The sequence below is a fragment of the Sinocyclocheilus rhinocerous genome, unplaced genomic scaffold (genome assembly GCF_001515625.1).
Source record: "Sinocyclocheilus rhinocerous isolate Xijiao unplaced genomic scaffold, SAMN03320098_v1.1 scaffold432, whole genome shotgun sequence".
Classification (NCBI taxonomy): Eukaryota; Metazoa; Chordata; class Actinopteri; order Cypriniformes; family Cyprinidae; genus Sinocyclocheilus; species Sinocyclocheilus rhinocerous.
Genome location: NW_015627225.1, coordinates 2,160,890 through 2,180,131, shown reverse-complemented (window position 1 = coordinate 2,180,131; position 19,242 = coordinate 2,160,890). Strand labels below are relative to the sequence as shown.

At 40.2% G+C, this 19,242-nt stretch overlaps 1 protein-coding gene across 4 annotated transcripts in view; it reads right to left on the bottom strand.

Moving 5' to 3' along the window:
• Positions 1–19,242, bottom strand: part of LOC107721620 (protein quaking-A) — a 105,831-nt gene that overhangs the window by 38,922 nt on the left and 47,667 nt on the right. For all 4 annotated transcript variants that reach the window (XM_016529730.1, XM_016529747.1, XM_016529739.1 and 1 more), the window contains exons 3-4: positions 14,042–14,158; positions 6,256–6,399 (exon numbers count right to left, since the gene is read on the bottom strand). In XM_016529730.1, the coding sequence (XP_016385216.1) occupies positions 6,256–6,399; positions 14,042–14,158 (261 nt within the window). The remainder of the gene's footprint in view (positions 1–6,255; positions 6,400–14,041; positions 14,159–19,242) is intronic.

Here is a 19,242-nt window from a genome sequence, read left to right as displayed (position 1 = left end):
AATGAAACATTCGTAAATATAGGAGTAAATTCTGAGTAATTTGCGCGTAAAACAGACCTTCCCGAAAACTCTCCTCCGGATTCACAAATGCTTCGTAAACGTCCGATTTGATAGTTAAACATGTGTATGTTAATGAATTCCAATCATTCGTAAACAGGGCGCTCGTGCACGCTCATTCACAATTACCATAATCCCGGTGGCGCTTGAGAATGCTTTGGTGGCACAGCGTTTTTCCAGCTGTCGATTTGGTTGCTATGATGTGGAATATCCACGGCAGTACATTTTGAAGAATATTACTAAATATAAAAACGCAGTAACATTTATTCTGCTCGTGTTTCATGAATGAGGCCCAATGTGTGTTTATTTTATCTGTGGGACACAAAAGATTATATTTTGAAGAATTTTATTGACTTTTATTATCTGTTTTGCCCATATAATAAACCAAAACATTGGACCTTATTGATTTTCAACATTTTTCAAAATATACTCTTGTGTTGCACAGGACACATAAAATCATACAGGTTTGGTACAACATGTAAATGGGGGCAGAATTCTCTTTTTTAGGAAGAACTATTCTTTAAATTCAGAGGTGCTCAAAAAAACGGTGCAAGAATATGATGATGAATTTATTTTAAACACAGAATGATTAGCAATTGGATTGGTGGCAATCTCACCACACATGCCGAAACAACAGCAAGCAGCCAGATGGCATTTTGTTCTGGTTTGTCACATGGGCCTGATAGGAGGTGAGAGTGATTATGCGTGTTGAAGAAAAGGTGTTTATTGATCACGATGAGTTGGCCGCCCAGAACAGTCCTAGTTTCAGGCAGCATTCCACAAGACACGTGGCCGGCGAGCTGACGGCGAGAATTTGGCTGACGAGGACGTTACGCCCCACAGACCACGACGTATATTATACACCACCTGTCTATCTCTCGCCTTTCCTCTGAGCCTAAGAGTGAGTGAGAGGTCTATAACCAGGTGTATGGTGTGAAATTAACTGCGTTCCTGAATTGGGAAAAGATTACAAATGCAAAGCACCCATGACAACTCAGAGAGGCTTGAAACCTCTCCAGATCGGGGACTCATTGTGCTCGGCAGAGGCGCTGAATGTGATGGTTATTGGAGTACACGGGATAAAAGATGTGCCAAGAGAGACCGTGTGAGAGAGTGGGTGTGTGTGTGTGTGTGTGTGTGTGTGTGTGTGTGAGAGAGAAGAGAAGAGAGACAAGAGAAGGGAACAGGGCTTCAGGCTATAGTGCAAACACTGCTAACCCAGTCACTTTGTTACAGGCAAGGACGAGCCCATTCACGGAGAGATGCTGGAAGCGTTGTGTGAGAGAAGCTCCCCATTTCTCTTCTTCTCTTTCACCTCCCTCCCCCTTCCTTTGTGGCCTTTTAAGATATTGGAAGCATCATGGAGGACACAGGGAGCAGCAAGTTGGCTCTCTAGTCGATTTCTGCCTACAAGCGGAGTTGAAACGAAATGCTGGAAAAAAAAGGAAAGGAAGGAATAAAGGAAAGGGCCAGACTGCTGGGCTACAGCTACTATACGCACCCACGTAAAGCTCCAAAGCCACTGAGCTCTGGAGGCAAAACAGTTACTACAGATATGCCACAATCTAGCAGGAAGTGCCTCCCTGACAAAAACCGAACACAAAGAGAGACCGAAATGCTACATGTTCCTTATAGCCAGGGGCATCCACAAAATAAACTATTAGCAGTACCGTACTGAATTTAAAAAAGGTATTCGTCCACCGTTACGATTTTAAACCTTTGCTCGCTCCTGTCGACGGCCGACCCAGTGCGCTGACACTAAAATAACCAGAAAAATATTTTGACATGCCACTTTAATTAGCCGATGTAAAGGGAATGGACACATAGTGGCCTAGATTCTTAATGAGATGTCATAGGTGTGAGCTTCTATTTCCCATCATTCCCTAGTGCGCTGATGCCAACTGGGAGCAGACATGTTAAAGTATGGTTTTGTGGATATAACGTACCATTCGTAGCGAGGGGGTATTTAGGGTGAATATCTAGTATTTTCCCAGAAGGCCTTTCACTGGGCCTCTGAGAATGTAGTGACTGCAGGATTAACACTGACCTCACATACCAACAGATGACCACTACTGTCAGTCATTAAAAATGACTTGCTGCTGTCTGTTAGATGGATTCTCTCTCTCAAACACACACCTCGAGGGGAAATGAGGAATGTCACCTTGTAGCACAGAATCTCTCTTGGCAATTTTGACACACTGCATCTTCTAAACATCTAAATCTACAACACCCATCACGGGCGTCAGCTCTCCTAGGTTTAGCACCCCTAATGAGAAAACCAATTTGTCAGGTTTTTAACACATCTGAGAGGCTAATTGCTTCATCGGAAGGAATCACACTGTTTTATTCTCTCTGATCATCTCCAAATGGGCTGGTGTATAAACCATTAAATTAAATTAACAGGGATCTGATATGTAGACGTGTCCCCAGACTACAACGCATCTCTGTTTGCAGCATCGAAGCTTGTCACGAAATCTGCTGGAGATTAGAGCAGCCTCGTAAGCACAGTTGCTATAATCCTGCAGCTTTCCCTGTCTTCAAAAACTGGGCCTTATCGTTGAGAAACTGGGAAAGTAAGCAAATTCAGAGACAAATTGGCATACATGGAATGGGTGACGCTGCATAATCATGTTGGTTACAAGTACACTAAAAGTACACAAGGCTTGATCGACTCATACAATCAGCACATATCAAAATGAAAATTAGCAAATGCAGTTTTAAAGATAAGATCGCTGATTAGTTTTTAACCTATACCATTTTCAGTCACAGGTGGATTTGGCAAAAACAAGCAGTCTGCATGTTCTAACAATAAGTCAATTATTTTTAGCACTTCATAACACACAGACTTAAGCCACATTTAATACGTGACCATAACAGGGATGTGCGTTCTATATTAAAATAGACTGTAAATGATCTTAAGGAAACTTTGAATAGTTAGAACAGATTTGTTAGGGGCATTCACATAGGATGTGATCTTGTGTTCAGAAATAGCTGGACAGAGCACAACGGAATGGAGCTAGTGTAAACTTGACAATCTTAAACTCAATGCTCATGAAGCAAGATACTACAAAACACACAAAATGTGTGATTTTAAAGGCATAACTTATTTGAGAGGGTTTTACCTCACAAACTACAATTAGTGTTTTATCAGAGTCCATAATCCACACCTGCATTTGTCTCCACCTTCCTCTATGTCTGTTTAGCAGTAGGGTACTAGCGTCACAGCTTACAGAGAGCGATTTGTTTCACACTTCTCGAAACAATCAATTTTAACTGTCATCTCAGAAAGATTCATCAGCCCTCTTGAGCCTTCTGCTCCCACTGAGTGAACCGCTTGACTTCTAAAGTTACTGATCATTTGCGGAGCTGTAAATGTACAAAACCAGATAAAACTGAATTTGACGGTGGGCCATGGTGTAAAGCTCTAAATCTGAATTTTATGTTATACGTCAAACTCAAAAAGATATGGATATGTAGATACGCATTGCTCTCTGAGTGTTTTATAGGTTGCAGTTTTATACATCACCATGTGTGTGTCAGCACTTTCATGAACAAAGACAGGGTGTCCCTCCAGTGAAGTGGTACACAGAGGACAGGGGTGTGAGAGAGAAACTGTTTGACCAGTATCTGGTATGCCTTTTCCACCAAAATGATGCTGGTGCTCTTGCCAGCACAGTTTTACACTTACAAGTGCAAGTATGGAAAAAAAAAAAAAAAAGAAATTCTTTATTCTATCAAAACTTGCTTTCATAACAGCCATAATTATTGAAATATACAATGAATGCTATTTACAAACATAGTATTCATAAAATAATTAAGGATGCACCAATATTAAACTATGACCAATATCCAATAAATGATATTAATTATTTAAAAAAACACAAATGAATAACAAAATAAAATAAATAAAAGCACTAAATTATAAGATATTAATACATTTAAAAAATCTGCAAGACAGCAGAAAGGCTGTATGCGATGCCATGGGTAAGTGAAAAGACGGGTGAGACTGGAGCGGAAGAACTGTGGGAAGCGTTCCGCATGTAAAAGTGTGGCTTGATTCTTATCTTTTTCCTTCCATTACGTTCCTGCCTTAATCCTCTCACTCGCTACTACCTTCATTACCAGCCCACCTTCAACTCAAATCTCTCTCTCGATGTCTCTTCCTTCCTCTGTCTCTCGATGGGAGTTGAAAAGTTTGCAGGGCCTTTGAGCCGAATCTCTCAATCACCCCCTTCTAACCCTGGCCTCTGAGGCTGTGTGTGCGTGCATACCCACCGTTCATGCACTCTCTCAGAGTCTGACGATCATTCAAATGCTGTGTGTGGAACTGATTCCTTGAGCAAGGCTGAAAATTTAAATTTGGTCTCTGCGAGCGGGAACCGTTCGGTTGTGGCAACTCTTCAGGGCCCGAGCCAGGATTACAGATTCATGCTGTAATGTGCTAGCTGCCTCTCAAGGTAGGTAAAAATCAATATTGCAGATGTTTATAAAACAGAGAGCCTCTCTCGGAGAGCTCTGAGACGTTACTGCCCCCCTTTTCTCTGCCCTAACCAATTAAATCCTTTCCACAATGACAAAATGAAGAGAGCCGAGGGGAAACAGACTGTGACCTCGTCTGTTTTATGATGTATTTAATAAGACAATTTCATGCCTCTAAATGAGCCAAAGATATCCTTCATTAAGACTGCACGAGCTGAGATGGACGGTTTGTCATTTAATCCAGTTTAGCATGGCATGATAAAGGGCATTAGAGTCCATCTGCCACACACAAAACCAGCATGTTTAAGAGGGGCTTTATCTGTACTGCAAAACTTAAATGGATACATCAGCCAAGATGAAAATGTTGTCATCATTTACCCACCCCTATGCCATGATCACATGGAGGTTTTATTATTGCAAGTCATGGTCACAGCGCCACAAACTTGCAGCAGGCAGTGCGTCACTTAAAAATCATCCTCTTATATTAAAGCAAATAGATTAAAACTTGTCAAGACACGGCTAAAAGCATCTTATTTTACAAAGAAACTCATGATCAAGGTGTAATGATGACAGTTTTCACTTTTGGGTAGACTATCCCTTTAAGTAAATTAAAAGATTAGATACAAATATGTACAGTATGTTACATTTACACTATGAAAACAATCTCTTCTGGGAAAGATTTCAGTTTTGTATAAAAGACCAAGAGCGTTGTGTAACTCTGAATGAAACACATGAGTAGCGCAAACACAGGCCTCCTGAGAGCCTGAGCATAGTTTGTGTGTGTATACACGGTGAGGATGACTTTGATCTCAGGGGTGCATAAGGTTGGAGTGAAAATTTGGAGAGAGCATGTAGCCATTTACTCATCTCCCACCCACACACTGTACAGAATGAGTCTCACACACTCAGCCGGCCGTGTATGTTTGTTTTCTTTGACGAACGTGTGTGTGTACTCGTGTATGTGTGTGGAGCGTTTAAGGCCTCCCCGCTCAAATGGAACAAAAGAGATATGAGCATAAAGAAGGGAAAAAAATCCCCAAACAAGAGGCGAAATGTGGGGTTTCTGGCCTAGAAAGAGAGTTGAAAGAAAGAAAAAAAAACCTGCACAAAGAAACAGGAGAAAGCGAGTGCCTGAGAGCAGTCAGAGAACGCCAAGGACTCCGTGTCCTGCTCTGAAATGAAGCGAGAGGCACATGGCTGGGCGGAACGGCTGCTTCTGGCCAGGTTTCAGCGGGTCGAAGCCTTTCCACCATGTCGCCTGATAGGGAACAGGCTCTTGCAGCTGTCCAGCCATTCTGTTCACTGCAGGCAAAACAGCCTGCAGCCAGAGACCCTGAGTTAAGCGCCCCCACCCCCTGCGGCAACCGACGGAGGAGCGGAGAATAGAAAGGTGGAATGGGGCGGAAATATGTGGGAAGCAGGTTGCAGAGCGCCATTTGTTCTCTGTTGGGAGCCTGAGATAAAAATATAAAATTTTAGCAGAAGACTGAAGCCAGGGGTCAGGGGTGGGATTAAAATCCGGCCCATATGCACAAAGGCGTCACACACCTAGAACAGGAAGCAGCATAAAGCATTTTGCTAAATCCAACACTGTTGCCTTACAAAGCACAAGCCTCGGGCAGGTCTGCAGAGAAGATCTCAGAGGTCAAAACATTTGTAGCAAATCACTTTCTGCTAGCACAAATACGTTCGGTAAGTATAACTGTGTTTACAACTTACTGCAGGCACCAGTAGCTTCTTGACTTCTTCGACAGCTCTTCTCATCTTGATCTCGGCACGTGTCTGTGTGTCCTCCACTGTGATCAGCACGTGCAGGTCTTCATTTAGGTGCTCCCAGTTTGGCTTCCCTCTGTTCTGCTCCTCCTGAGAAATGGAGACGACAAAAGAGAGAGAGAGAAAGAGAGAATGTTAGTAGTGGTGACAGGATTTTTTAGAGGACATCTAACTTTGAGTCAGTGTGAGAGAGTGAGACATTTTTTTGTTGCCATAGATGACAGCCGGCACTCTGATGCAGCCTCACAGAGAGTTAACCGTAGAAAGACTACGGTTCTTCAAACAGCAGCTATTACCCAGAGCACATTAACATGCGCTGGGAGTAGAATATTTACCACCACCACATTTACAAATAGTCAGGCAGCTGCCACACACATTACTGTAAAAATGACAAATTCTGATAACTAGTGGTTTTGCCACTAATTTTAGGTATGGTCATATGCTGTTCAGCACACTCTAATCAATGGATTTTCATGAGCAAGAAAACAACATTAAAATATTAAAACCATTACATACCAGCCAACTGCAGACTTTATTTGTTCAGTATAAGTTCAATGAAGTCTAACACACTGATCCAAGTGGAGGCCAAAAATATCTTAATTTTAATCAGAACAGGAAAAGCAGTGAAGCTCTTTGAGCACAATTCTCCCAGCGATCATTTAAAATGGCCTGCAGTTGGTGTGCATGACCGTTTGATTGGCTTGGGTTAACAGCATCCTCAAAAGAAAGCCATTATGCTACAGCAGAGCCATCTGAATAGCCGGAGGTGCTAAACTGAATAAAGAAGAAGCTTCACACTCTTGAGGGTGGGTCTTTTTCAAATCCAACAATAACCCACCACCCAAGCTTTCAACACCTCTCCAGAGCCTGACAGTTCATCTAGCTTGGTGTAGAAGCAACACTACAAACCTGATGGATGAAAGGTAAAAAAATAAATAAATAAAAAATAATATTCACCAGCCACCCATTGTGCCAAAATATACAATAAAAAAACGTAATGGTCAGAGACTGAAGAGGTGTGTAAAATAAAAAATATATAGGCCTGGGCGATAAAACTGTATTGATATTTATCGACGGTACCCCTTCTTCGATAATGCATATTCAGCGCATTTTTTAGACTGACAAATATGACTGCTGCACTCGCGTCTCACACAAGAGATTTATAGAAAGCCATGCAATGTTAAAACGGTTTAAACGTTTAGAAAACACATCACGAATTTGTGGAGGTTTATTCCGTTTCACTGCGTCTCATATGTTTTTAAATGCAATCTGTGTGAATGGCGGGTTGGTTCTTTGGATTAAGCAATGCATAAATACATGATGCTGTTTTGTTCATAATTGTTTATGCAATTTACGAAATTATATTAGATTTTTATGAGTTAATTTAGACGTAATGCACGTTTTTTATAGAATTACTTTACTTCCTTGCTTTGACAATTTAAATGCGCTGCATTATTTTGCTCATTGCGCCCACCTGTGGCCTCGGGAGACAAGACAAAAGTTGCCCTACCTACATAAGAAACCTATGAAAGACTCACTTTTTACTATTTTTGAATCTGCTCAAAAAGATGTGCCCTCTTTAGATTATAATTTTTTTTTTTTTTAGGAAAAAGGGATACGCTTGTGTAAATTTCTTTATGCAGTAACATAGCAAAATAGCAAATATATCTCCACTATCCATCCTTCAAGTTTTAGATTGAGCAATTAATGCTAAAAGCATTTATTAAGCCTATCCACTTCCAATCTCACATGCTTTATGCCTGAAACCATTAGTAATACAAAGACTGGATTCCAAGGTAAAGTAGATTAAAGACCACTTGACCGGCCCTAACCACCTCTTGTTCACATTGATTACAAGTATAATGTCGGCATCTGTCCCTCCCCCCCATGTTTCCCATGATGCTTTAAGATCATTGCTCAGTCAGACACCTCAATTAGCATGCCTGCTTCACAAACGAGCACAGAGTGGTGGATCTCAGCGGGGAGGCACCCGACATGCTTACTAATATACCGAATGAGACCCAGTCGAGTGCCTATGACACGCTTTCCACGGCACTGCCATGGATACTGTTACTATAGCAATGATCACATACACAAGCGAACAACACATGGGCTGTTTCAGTATTCTCACGACACTAAGGTATAATTCTGCCTCCTACTATGCTGGAGTGTCAACCAGGTAGTTACTGATGCTAGCTGATTAACCACATGTGTGCAGTACCCGGACACCCGGATTTAGGTCTGCCAAATGCACCAATTAGCTTTACTCGTTAAAAATAGATATCCTAAATAATAGGGGTGTGACAAGACACTTATCCCACGAGAAGAGACACGAGACTGGGTTCACGAGAACGAGACGAGACTTTTTTAAAGAAATCCTCAATGATGAAATATATAGGGAAAAATAGTATTTTATTCTTATTAATTAAAATCATGAAACTTATACATTTTCGCATCAATTTATTAAAAGTTTAACAAAAATTACATGTTTAGGGCCCTATGAAATGTTTTATTTTTTCTCACCATATTATTTGTATTTTTTATTGTTACCAAATTCTGTGTTTTAGCATGTCTAATTATTTGAATGCATAAAACAACTTAATTTATTCATTTTTTTCTTAAAGTAGCCTTATGAATTTTTTTTCCCCTCAGAAATTCTGTATTGTATATTTAAATTTTTTTCTGGTTATCAAATGAAGGCATAAAACATTAATTTAATTTATCATTTATCTTTTAATTATTGAAAATTAAGCAAACAAGATTTTTTGGCAAACAGGGGATTTACTATTAAAATTAAAACATGGAAAAAACGTTTTGTGTGATTATTCCTTAAAAAATAATGCGTTTCATTTTAGTAGTAGTAGTAGTAGGCTATGTATATTCTACTGAAAAATAGTTATAGGCACATTGTCTTCAAATCAAACTGGACTTTTATTTTGACGGATTGCCGTGAATACCTTTACAGTTCTGTGAATGAGATATGATGCTAGTTTTACTCAATCGGTGACTTTAAAATTGTAGTTTTTCACTAAGTACGCATAAACGTTGTTTTCTCAAAAACACAATCGCATACATACATGCTGCCAACATATTACTGTAGCCCAGTTTGTGCTGATTACAGTGTTATTAAACTTTAGACATTCAAATGTTTGTAAGCAACTGAAAAAAGCACAAATGTCAGGGCATGTCAAAACTTTTCCAGGCCCCAAAACACCCTCGGACCCCAGAGGGTTAAACTGTGAATTCTGTTTTTATGACTGGATAAAGACTACACCGCGTAATTTTCCCGCTTATCATGCGGCCACTTGCCTGATGTGAACAAAATATCTTGCATACCCCCACTTGTGAACGAGCCAGTGTAATGCAAATATATCTGAAAGGTCTACGCGAGGATATCGTCACGTTCTCGGCAGACCAGTCAGATCTCGCGAGACACATCGAATCCCGCGAGATCTTGTGCCACGAGATCTCGTCACACCCCTACTAAATAATGATCCTGACCAATCATGGCCTGTAACTGTACAAAGCACTCTTAAAAGCAAATGCTACTGCATTGTTTTCAAGGTGAGCACATGCTTTGCCATCCATGTATGGAGCGAGACCTTCAGCTCAGAGCAGAGCAAAGGCATGGACTGTAAACACACACACACACACTACCCATCAAGAAGCAAGGTCATTCCATGTCCTCTGAGGGTGGGTGAGGGGCGGGCAGAGCCGGGCAGAAAGAACAACCCGAAAGCCTCTGAAGAGGGCAAAGATTCTGTTTACCGATATACGAAACCACCGGAGAGGCGACACGCATGTGATGGGAGACATGTGATGACGGACCCATAAAAGTACAAGAATGGATCCAAAAGCAGCTCGTCAGCAAATATGAGAGGGTTTGTGGAACTTTGGCATGTGTATATGGACCAAGCTGTCGATCTTGACTGTATGTGCACCAAAAGCAACAGAGCAAAATAAACCATGCAAAGTTTTCACTGCTTCGATTCCACTGGCAGACGTCCTGGCTGGAAATAATCCCACCGCCCTATAAATACTGTTCATATCAACCAGAGCAGACTGAACTCAAGCTACAGTCTTTAACAGCTGTCCCGTGTGGAGTAGTTTACAGGCACCTGTTCAACAGGAGTGGAAAATTGACTGGGGGAAAAAAACTAAAACTACCAACATGGGCAGGAGAGCGTTTTTTTGCAAAAAATAAAAATAAAAAATACATCAGAATTTTTACTGACACAGCTGCTGGAAATGTTAGCTATCATTATAGTTTCACAAGTGTTGACAATCTTTTTTCATTTAAATTTAATGCATGAATATCAATGCTTCAAGTTTGCAACAAACTAGTCTGGAAAAACAAAGCATTAAATAAAAATTCACCCCATCTATTTTCTAAATGCATCTTTTTGTGTTAAAAAAAAATCACCAATGCCTGTTTTTTATTTCTTAAAATTTGTGTTGACCTCAATTTATAATCAAATTATCAACTCAATTTTCCATTGAGACTTTTCTCTGGTAACATATGCCAGATTTCTCCAATCATTTGGTCCTCAATTTCTGCCTCCATCCAAACAACAACAAAGAGATAGAACCAAGTTCCCACCCTATATTTTTTTTCTTTTTCCCTTGGATGTCACAATATGAAAGAAAGATATGTCGCTTCCGTTACATGGTGACTTTAAGGAACTTGTTTCCTATTATAAATGTGTGCTGTGATACAGGTGTAAAGAAAAAAGAAAGAAAGGGAACTCAATTTAACCAAGAACAAAGACTTGAAAATAAAAAGAGGAGGGACAGAGGGGAAAAAAGCTTCAGAGAGCCAACTGTGTGGCTCTGGAGAGGTTCTGTGATGCTCTGGTGAGGGTGGCCGTCTGTTACATTTGATCTGTGCTGTGGTTTCTGAGAGCCCTCAATTTGAACAGTGTTTGATCAGAGGACGAGGCTACACAGTGGGACAGGTTATTATCCTGAGTTTGTCTGTCCTGTCCACTCCCATTACATCGACCTGAGCTCGGCTTTAGTACACGCACACAACAAGCGTGAGGACGTAGAGCCTCTTGAGGCTGTGCGAACTGGTGTATACGCAGCTCTTGAGAGGGTAAATGGGGTTAAACCACCTTTGGGGAGCTGTTAAATAAAATGTCGGTCTGATTTAGGGCTAACGAAGCATTTTCTCCTGAGACTTCAGGTGAACCATGCCTCTACCTTTCAGAGTAAACATTAAACACACCACTAACAAACAACTCATCGCACTGTGTCGCATCCCCACGAATGACCTATAACCAAACACTCTGTGATGAGAAAGACTCCCAACTCCACTTCTTCTCTGAATGAAAGTCACTCCTTTTTCTTTCCTCTATTTTTCTACAACTCCATCGCTCTCTAAGTCCCCAGAGGCAGCAGCAAACTAAATTATTGAGCACAAAAACGGCTTGGCTAATGGACACTAAATAAACAAACCCCTCAGCCCAGACCTGACTCTGCTCACAACTCTTCAGTCTCTTTAGATGGGTCTAACTATATGCACAACTGTTAGTTTCAGTGTGCGTATCTCACTATTTGCAGACTCAGTCTCACGTTCACTACTGAAACATTGAGACATAGAAACATACACAAGACAATGGACAAAAAAATGGTGATGTTAGATCGTTTGTTGTCTTTCATGAAGACCTGGGGTATTTCTCTTTACAACTATGTTTATTCTAAAAAAAACAAAAAACAAAACAAAACGCACAGTCTGCTCCAACTCTCCGGCCTCTAATAGAGCATAAGGTAGCTGAATTAAATTACTGTTAAAGATGTAACGACAGTAGCGACATATCTTTTCTTTAGTATTATGATGTACATTCAAGTAAAACAGATTAACAAAAAAGAAAAAAGTAAGATGGGGACTTGGTTCGATCAACTGATTGTTAATTGGATGGAGGCAGATCTGAACACGAACTTGCAGTCAATTGTAACACCGTAATGATTGGAGAAGCACAGCATAAAAAATATATTTTGATTAACAATTACGAGGTCAAACAAAATTAAAAATAAAACGTATGCATGGATGAATCATTCACAATAAGATCAATAACATGCATTTTAAAAAAATTTGGTAAATTTTCATTTCATTCCCACTTTAAAATGTTTTTCTTAAAATTACGAGCATGAACTAGGAGTAAGAAAAGACCAAGCTCAATGTTGGATTGCGGACAGTAACATCAGTGGAACATAATGTGCTCCCTAATGTAGCAACGGTCAGTTATGTCAGCTTTTGGCTCCACTGAAAATCGTTGGAAACATGAGAGATTCGCAGGTACCCCAGCCAAGAATAAGCAACATTTCAGTGGAAAAGGAGTATGACAGAATCAGTCAGGAGACTATTCTGAGAAACTCCGTTAGGAAGCAAGAAAGCTCATTCTCTGTGTTGGGGAGTATTCTAGCAAGCATTAGATGAGTCATTCAGACAAGAGTGTGTGTTTTACATTCAGCAGGGCAATAGAAGACATAATCACTACAGAAATGCTATATAAAGGAAGAGAGACTAGAGAGAACTTCTTTCTAGGATTAATCAAGCCCTGCATCAAACCCTTGAGTTCACACATACGGTTTCTCCAGAGGGGAGCATAGCTGGGGCCCAGGTGTGTGTGTGTGTATGTGTGTGTGAGTGGTAATGCTAATGCACAGTGATGGGGATTTCCTGATAAAACAGCTCCACTGGGACGCTGACAGAGATACAAAGAGAAAGACAAAGACTACACTGGCCAAATAATGCTGATTCCTGGCAAAAAGGTCTCTGTGGATTGTTCAACACTTTAGAATTAAATCAGCACAGTTGCTTACTACAGAATCAGCCATTTCTTCAGATTTTTCAGCATGTAGTGCTGAGCAGTTACATGTACAAATATAATTTCGCCCGACCCTCGAGAAAGTCTCTGCCAGATCTGACGGGGCAGCAGTACTGTTATGTCTCTGTGCTACATAACTCCCACCTGAAGCCATAATTTCCCATCATTCAGGGTGTAGCTCTTGTTCTGCTGATCACACAGTGGGTCTCTTCTGAGGCTGTAAAGAAAGAACTGGGTCCTACTTTCTAGTATGTCTACCATGTGCTTTTGTTCTCTCTGACACCCACACCACCACAGCCAGTCCTGAAATAGAACTGGGCCTCAGCCGGAGCCGTGCGAGCTAACCGTGAGAGTGCAGGAGATAGGAAAAGAAAGTCATTGGAGAGAACAAATGAGTAAATTGGCTCATTAGGGACAACCTGGATCCAAACGGCAAACGTCAGCAGAACACGGTCTGTGAAGGAGGAAGAGGAGTTGAGAAAACTCCAAATTGTGACTAAGTGGTCATATTTGTCCAAGCTGGTTCGACATGTCCTGCTGGTGCAACAATTTTGTCACAAGTTGTGCTGGTGCCCCACATTTTTTTTTATTACGTGGTGCTGCCATTTTTACACAAAAATTTAATCAAATCTCAAACTGAACCACACAGCACGGACAAATCATCTTCCCATATGGACAGTGCAGATCAGGCCAACATGCCGCAAATTTGACCAGTGATGGCCCTGCTGTGAGAACCAGTTTGAAACATGGCTCAAGCATGAATTGGGGCACAATACTTAATTTAAATGGACCCTGTATAAATTAGGTGTTTGTTAATTTTTTTACAGATGTTATTTTTGTTAATATCAGCAAATGTACGCAATATCTTCTATCAAAATCAAATGTTTCGTTGCATGTCTCACCTTCTTTCTGTCTCTCATGGAGCTCCTCCCTCTAACCATGATCTTGCAGCCAGTCTCTGCCTCCAGTTGCTTTGCTGTGAGTCCACGAGGGCCAAGAATTCTCCCAACAAAATTATACTGGAAAAACAAACGGTAAAGAGTGAGGGAGATTAGAAAGCATTCAGAAACTCAGAGCATATTTTATTGAAAACAGGATGTTGTGTATACACACAATGCTGATAAAGTCACTAAGAAGTGGGTCACAACTTAAATGTAAATAAATACTTCATTAATAAATGTGTCACCATTTAAATCACCTTCCTGTTGTTCCAAAACTATAGGCTTTCACGTTAATTGTAACATAAAATGAGTCAATTAGTTTCATTGCAACTTCCATACAATGAAAGTAAATTGTGACTGAAACCATTAATCTGCATACCATCTTTTGTGAAAAGAGAAGAACGGTGACAATTCTCCCACAGAAAGCTCACTGGAGAGAATCTGTATGTGGTGGAATGACGTTTGGGGGGGGAATCAAAAAGACAATAATTCAATTAGCTGCACTATAAAATCCTCAGAATTCTCTGCCTGATATTGTGAGCATAGTGTGTAGTTGTTTATTTCATGCAATAAACACAAAAAAACCTCTCTCCCACACTAATAATTCAATTAGCTCCACTGCAGCTTCTGACAAGCAAGCGTCAAGGCACTTTTTCAAATTAAATTTGAACAAATAACTCAACGGCTGACGTAAATACTTCAACTGACCAGGCGGCTAATCACTCTTCCTCCTCTGGCAGCCGTTTATGAGCTACGGCTACAACGAATCAGGAAGTTGGATAGAAAAACGAGAGCTCAAAAACATGGTCAAGCTCATGTTTGCCAAACAGAATGCTAAGCAGCGCTGCAAAGCCACTTTCTTGATTTTCCTCCTTCCTGCTCTTCATTTTTTATGTCCTTCATAATTCTTTCTTTCGGTTATCGTGCTCCGAGGCACGGAAAGGGGAAAAGCCGGCTGTATGTAATGTAAATAAGAAATGAAACAACAGGGGGAAAATTAAAGAAGGGGAGGAACTTCTCGTTCTTATCACGAGGTTCTTATCGTGGAACCTCGTCCCTGACGCTGTGCTCCGGGGCTTTGTCGGAGCGCACGCTTTATTTACTTTCGTAATCCTCCCAGCTTTACAGCGCCTCTCCGACAGCACTGCTCCAAATAAAAATAATAAAATAAAATCCACTCTTTTTCACTCTCTATCTCTTATCAGTTCGGTTCTGACTCAGGGTAAAGACAGAGAGAGTCAGTCTTCTTGTAAGTGCTTAATCCTGTCCTGTATGAATAGAGGCCACATACACACGGCAGCTTAATACAGTTGTCGCTCCTCTTCCGAGTGCTTAATCAAGTTCTGCACGCACAGAGTTTGGTTATTTATGAGAGTTAAAACCACATTCTATCACTCATAAAAAGTTCAGGTACTGACTGCCAAATAAATATACATATAAATATAAATACGCAAAGTATGTTCAGAACTGAAATAACTTTTACACATTTAAAATTTTTGATGTATTGGATGAAATAGGATTAAAAATTTTAAAATGTAGCAATACTTTGATAACACGAGTCCTATTAAAAAACTGCAGATTTTGTTTACATAGCCTAGTTAAAAACAGTTTATGAATAAATTAACAACAGACCCTTTATATGCACAAAATATGGTAGATCTACACTACCGTTCAAAAGTCAACAAGTTTTTATTTTGTGAAGTTTGTGAAAAAAGACTCTTATGCTCAACTAGACCATGTATTTAATCAAAAATACAGTAAAAACAGAAACACTATGAAATATTACAAATTCTAATATGCCTCTAATAATTTTTTTCTAGATTCTTTGAATAAAAAGTTAAAAAACAGAATTCATTACAAATATTTTTACTATCAATTTTAATCAATTGAATGCATCCTTTCTGTATAAAAAACATTTTTCAAAATCAATAAATATATAAAATTGTATCGATCCCAAACTTAAAATTTTGCATCTGCATTATATCAGGAATATATACTTGTTTTTGGATCTTTAACAGAGGGACAAACAAGAATTTACCTAAGCATTTGAACATTTTTAAATGGCTAATGTACATAGTCGCATAAAATCAATTTACAATTGACAATAGGGCTGCACGATATATCGTTTCAGCATTGATATCGCGATGTGCGCATCCACGATTAGTGGTCGACCGATATGGGTTTTTTTTGACAGCCGATGCCGATATCTTGGAAAGCAGGGTGGCCGATGGCTGACTCTCCTCCGGTCAGCATTCATTTTGCATGGACCGACCATCACGCAGAGAACACGCGATCATGCAGGATACAAATGCACACTTCACAAGATCTCAACCAGATTCGACTAAGTCTGCAAGGTTTGTGAAATTAAATGTTCATTAGTCATTCAAAGATTTGTTTAAATGATATAAATGCGTATTTGCTGAATGCTGACGGCAAACAAGAAAGTATTATAATGTTTGCCTTTCTATTACTAATAATATTAAAGCAATCGTTATAATACTTTTTTGTATACAATTTAATTCCTTTGTTTAACAGTTCTATCTGATTAATAGATAGACTTCTATCCATATTAGACAGAACTGAACGACGACAGCGAACAAAGAGGGAGAATGTGAGTGGTGTGCGCTCAGGCGCAGCCGTTCTCAGCGCCGTCAAAATAAAAGTCCGGCCTCGAACACATCGGCCAAACAGAAAAACGTATCGCCTTGGCGATATATCGGTCGACCACTATCCACGATAGTCACATCGCAGGATGTGCGATGTTTAGTATACTGATCGTTATATTTATACTGATAATATTCTTTGCTCACACACAGAAACAGTGTCTACACCGGACGCGACAGCATGAGTCTGTCTACATTGGACGTGACACAGTGACCTTTGCAAATCATTTGAACTGTGTCAGTACGTCATAAATAGAACGAGGCATTAGTTTACTGTTGGGGATTTGTCGTGCCACACCGCATCGCATCCAGTGTAGACAGCATCACTAATTATAATGGGTTCTATAGTATTTTGTTGCGTCGCACCGCGCCCTCGCGTCCGGTGTAGACACGGTTAGAGCCACGCAGATGCACATGAACACCGAATTCCGTTCACTTCCGCATCTATTTGTGCCTTAAAGGCACAATATGTAATTTTCGCTGCTGGAGGGCGCATATTCAAAATAAACAAATAGACAAAGGTGTAGTTTTGATGACGCCGTGACTGAGTGTGGAATCATGGGAGTTGTCGTCTTTATCCCCACAGCCGATGCAATCCGACGGGACTCGGGCAGAAATCATGTTCATGGATGAGCCAATGATTTATTAATGTAGTAGAATGAAGCAGGGTGAGGCCGAAACGAGGCCGCTGAACGAGCGTGACACACGGCTCGAAAGCAGCGGAGCTTTTATTATGCCACAGTAGACCGCTTATGTTCCTTCCGGTCGTGCGTATGCAAATCATGGAGTAATTTTCATTTTTGGGTGAACTATCCCTTTAAATATCCGAAAAAAGTAACTAATTATTGGTTTGATTATGAAGCATAAGCTGTAAAAAATTATATGGTTTGTAAGTCATAGCAACTTATGTTTTTGCATTACTTTAACTCAGGGGTCACCAAACTCGGTCCTGGAGGGCCGGAGTCCTGCAGAGTTTAGCTCCAACTTGCCTCAACACACATGCCTGGAAGTTTCTAGTATGCCTAGAAAGACCTTGATTGGCTGGTTCAGGTGTGTTTAATTAGGGCTGGAGCTAAACTCTGCAGGACACCGGCCCTCTAGGGCCGAGTTTGGGCACCCCTGGTTTAGGTGAAGGTAAACAATTGAGAAAGAAAATGGATGTGTAACAGTATGGTTCACAGCAGTTTACTGTTCCTGTTGCTTTCTGTCATGAATGTTAAACAACAAAAAACATACGGTAAAGAAAAATCACTTTTGTAGATTTAACAGATTTATTAGATATAATTTATACAGTGAAGACTATGCAGTGTTATTTTACTTTTAATTATTCAATTTCTGTACCTGAATACTGTTAGACTTACCTGAAAAAATATAAAGCACTGTTTATTTCATTTTTATCTTTGTTCTATTATATTTATCCATGCTTGTAATTTGTTTATTTTCTATGCTGATTTACTCACCTACAAAATCACCCCAATAATTACATTTTTTTTCCCAAATAGAGCTATTCCAAGTCATCTGGTGCTGGGTAAAAAATATCGCTACATCGATATTAATCTATTCTCATTTTTACGGAACAATATCAATTCTTAAATCCCAAGAATCGATTAGTTTAGCCTGTTTTCAGTTAATGGACGGAACATTGAAGGGGACGGAACGTCCCATCCGATATATCGCAATAAGCACTTTGGTACTTTTAATATGAAACAAAAGTCCTATTCGGACAGGACTAGTTTTACAGGGGGTCGTTAGAGAAATTTGTGTTTCACAGATGTACTTGGTGATTGTAATCCCGTCCGAATCTGCCACGCCTGTGTTTTTCTCACACAACCTCTGTAATAATTCCAGAGCAAATTACCTACTGTTTTTCAGCAAACTCAGTGATCCTCAGAAAACGAATCCCGTCCGAATGCGAATGTCTGTGATATTTTTTTTCACGACGCGTTTCCTTGTGTGTTTTGGCCAAGGTGAATTACCGTAGATGCTCTTACCACGCGCATGTTTGATATATTTGCTTCCCAGCAAAGAAATAATAATAAAAATAGGGCACTTCCCATCCAATACATCGCAATAAGCATTGTGCTTTGGTACTTCTAATAGGAAACCAAGTCTCAGATTTCAAATTCTGTCCAATGTATTGCAGTATTACAATAAATGCCGTTTTGGCGCTGTTTAATGTGGAGTGACACATCGCTGTAGCGCCTCAGATCAACAGACATGGCAGCGCGAGGTGCGCGTAAACTGATCATCTCCTCCACATTAATACCAGTTTCAGCACAAAATAAACATGACTAAACATCCGAAGGCAAGTTAAAAGAAAGAGTACAACTTTACAATCCGCATCCTGTCTCATGTAATCGCTCAATCTTTGTTTCAGCCGCGCAAAGACGTCAATATAACGTCTTGTAAACGATGTCACGTAACGCTCCGGCCGGGACACGGCATCACAATATGGTAAGGGGCGTAACATTTCCGTCACACGCTTGAGGTATTCGGCCA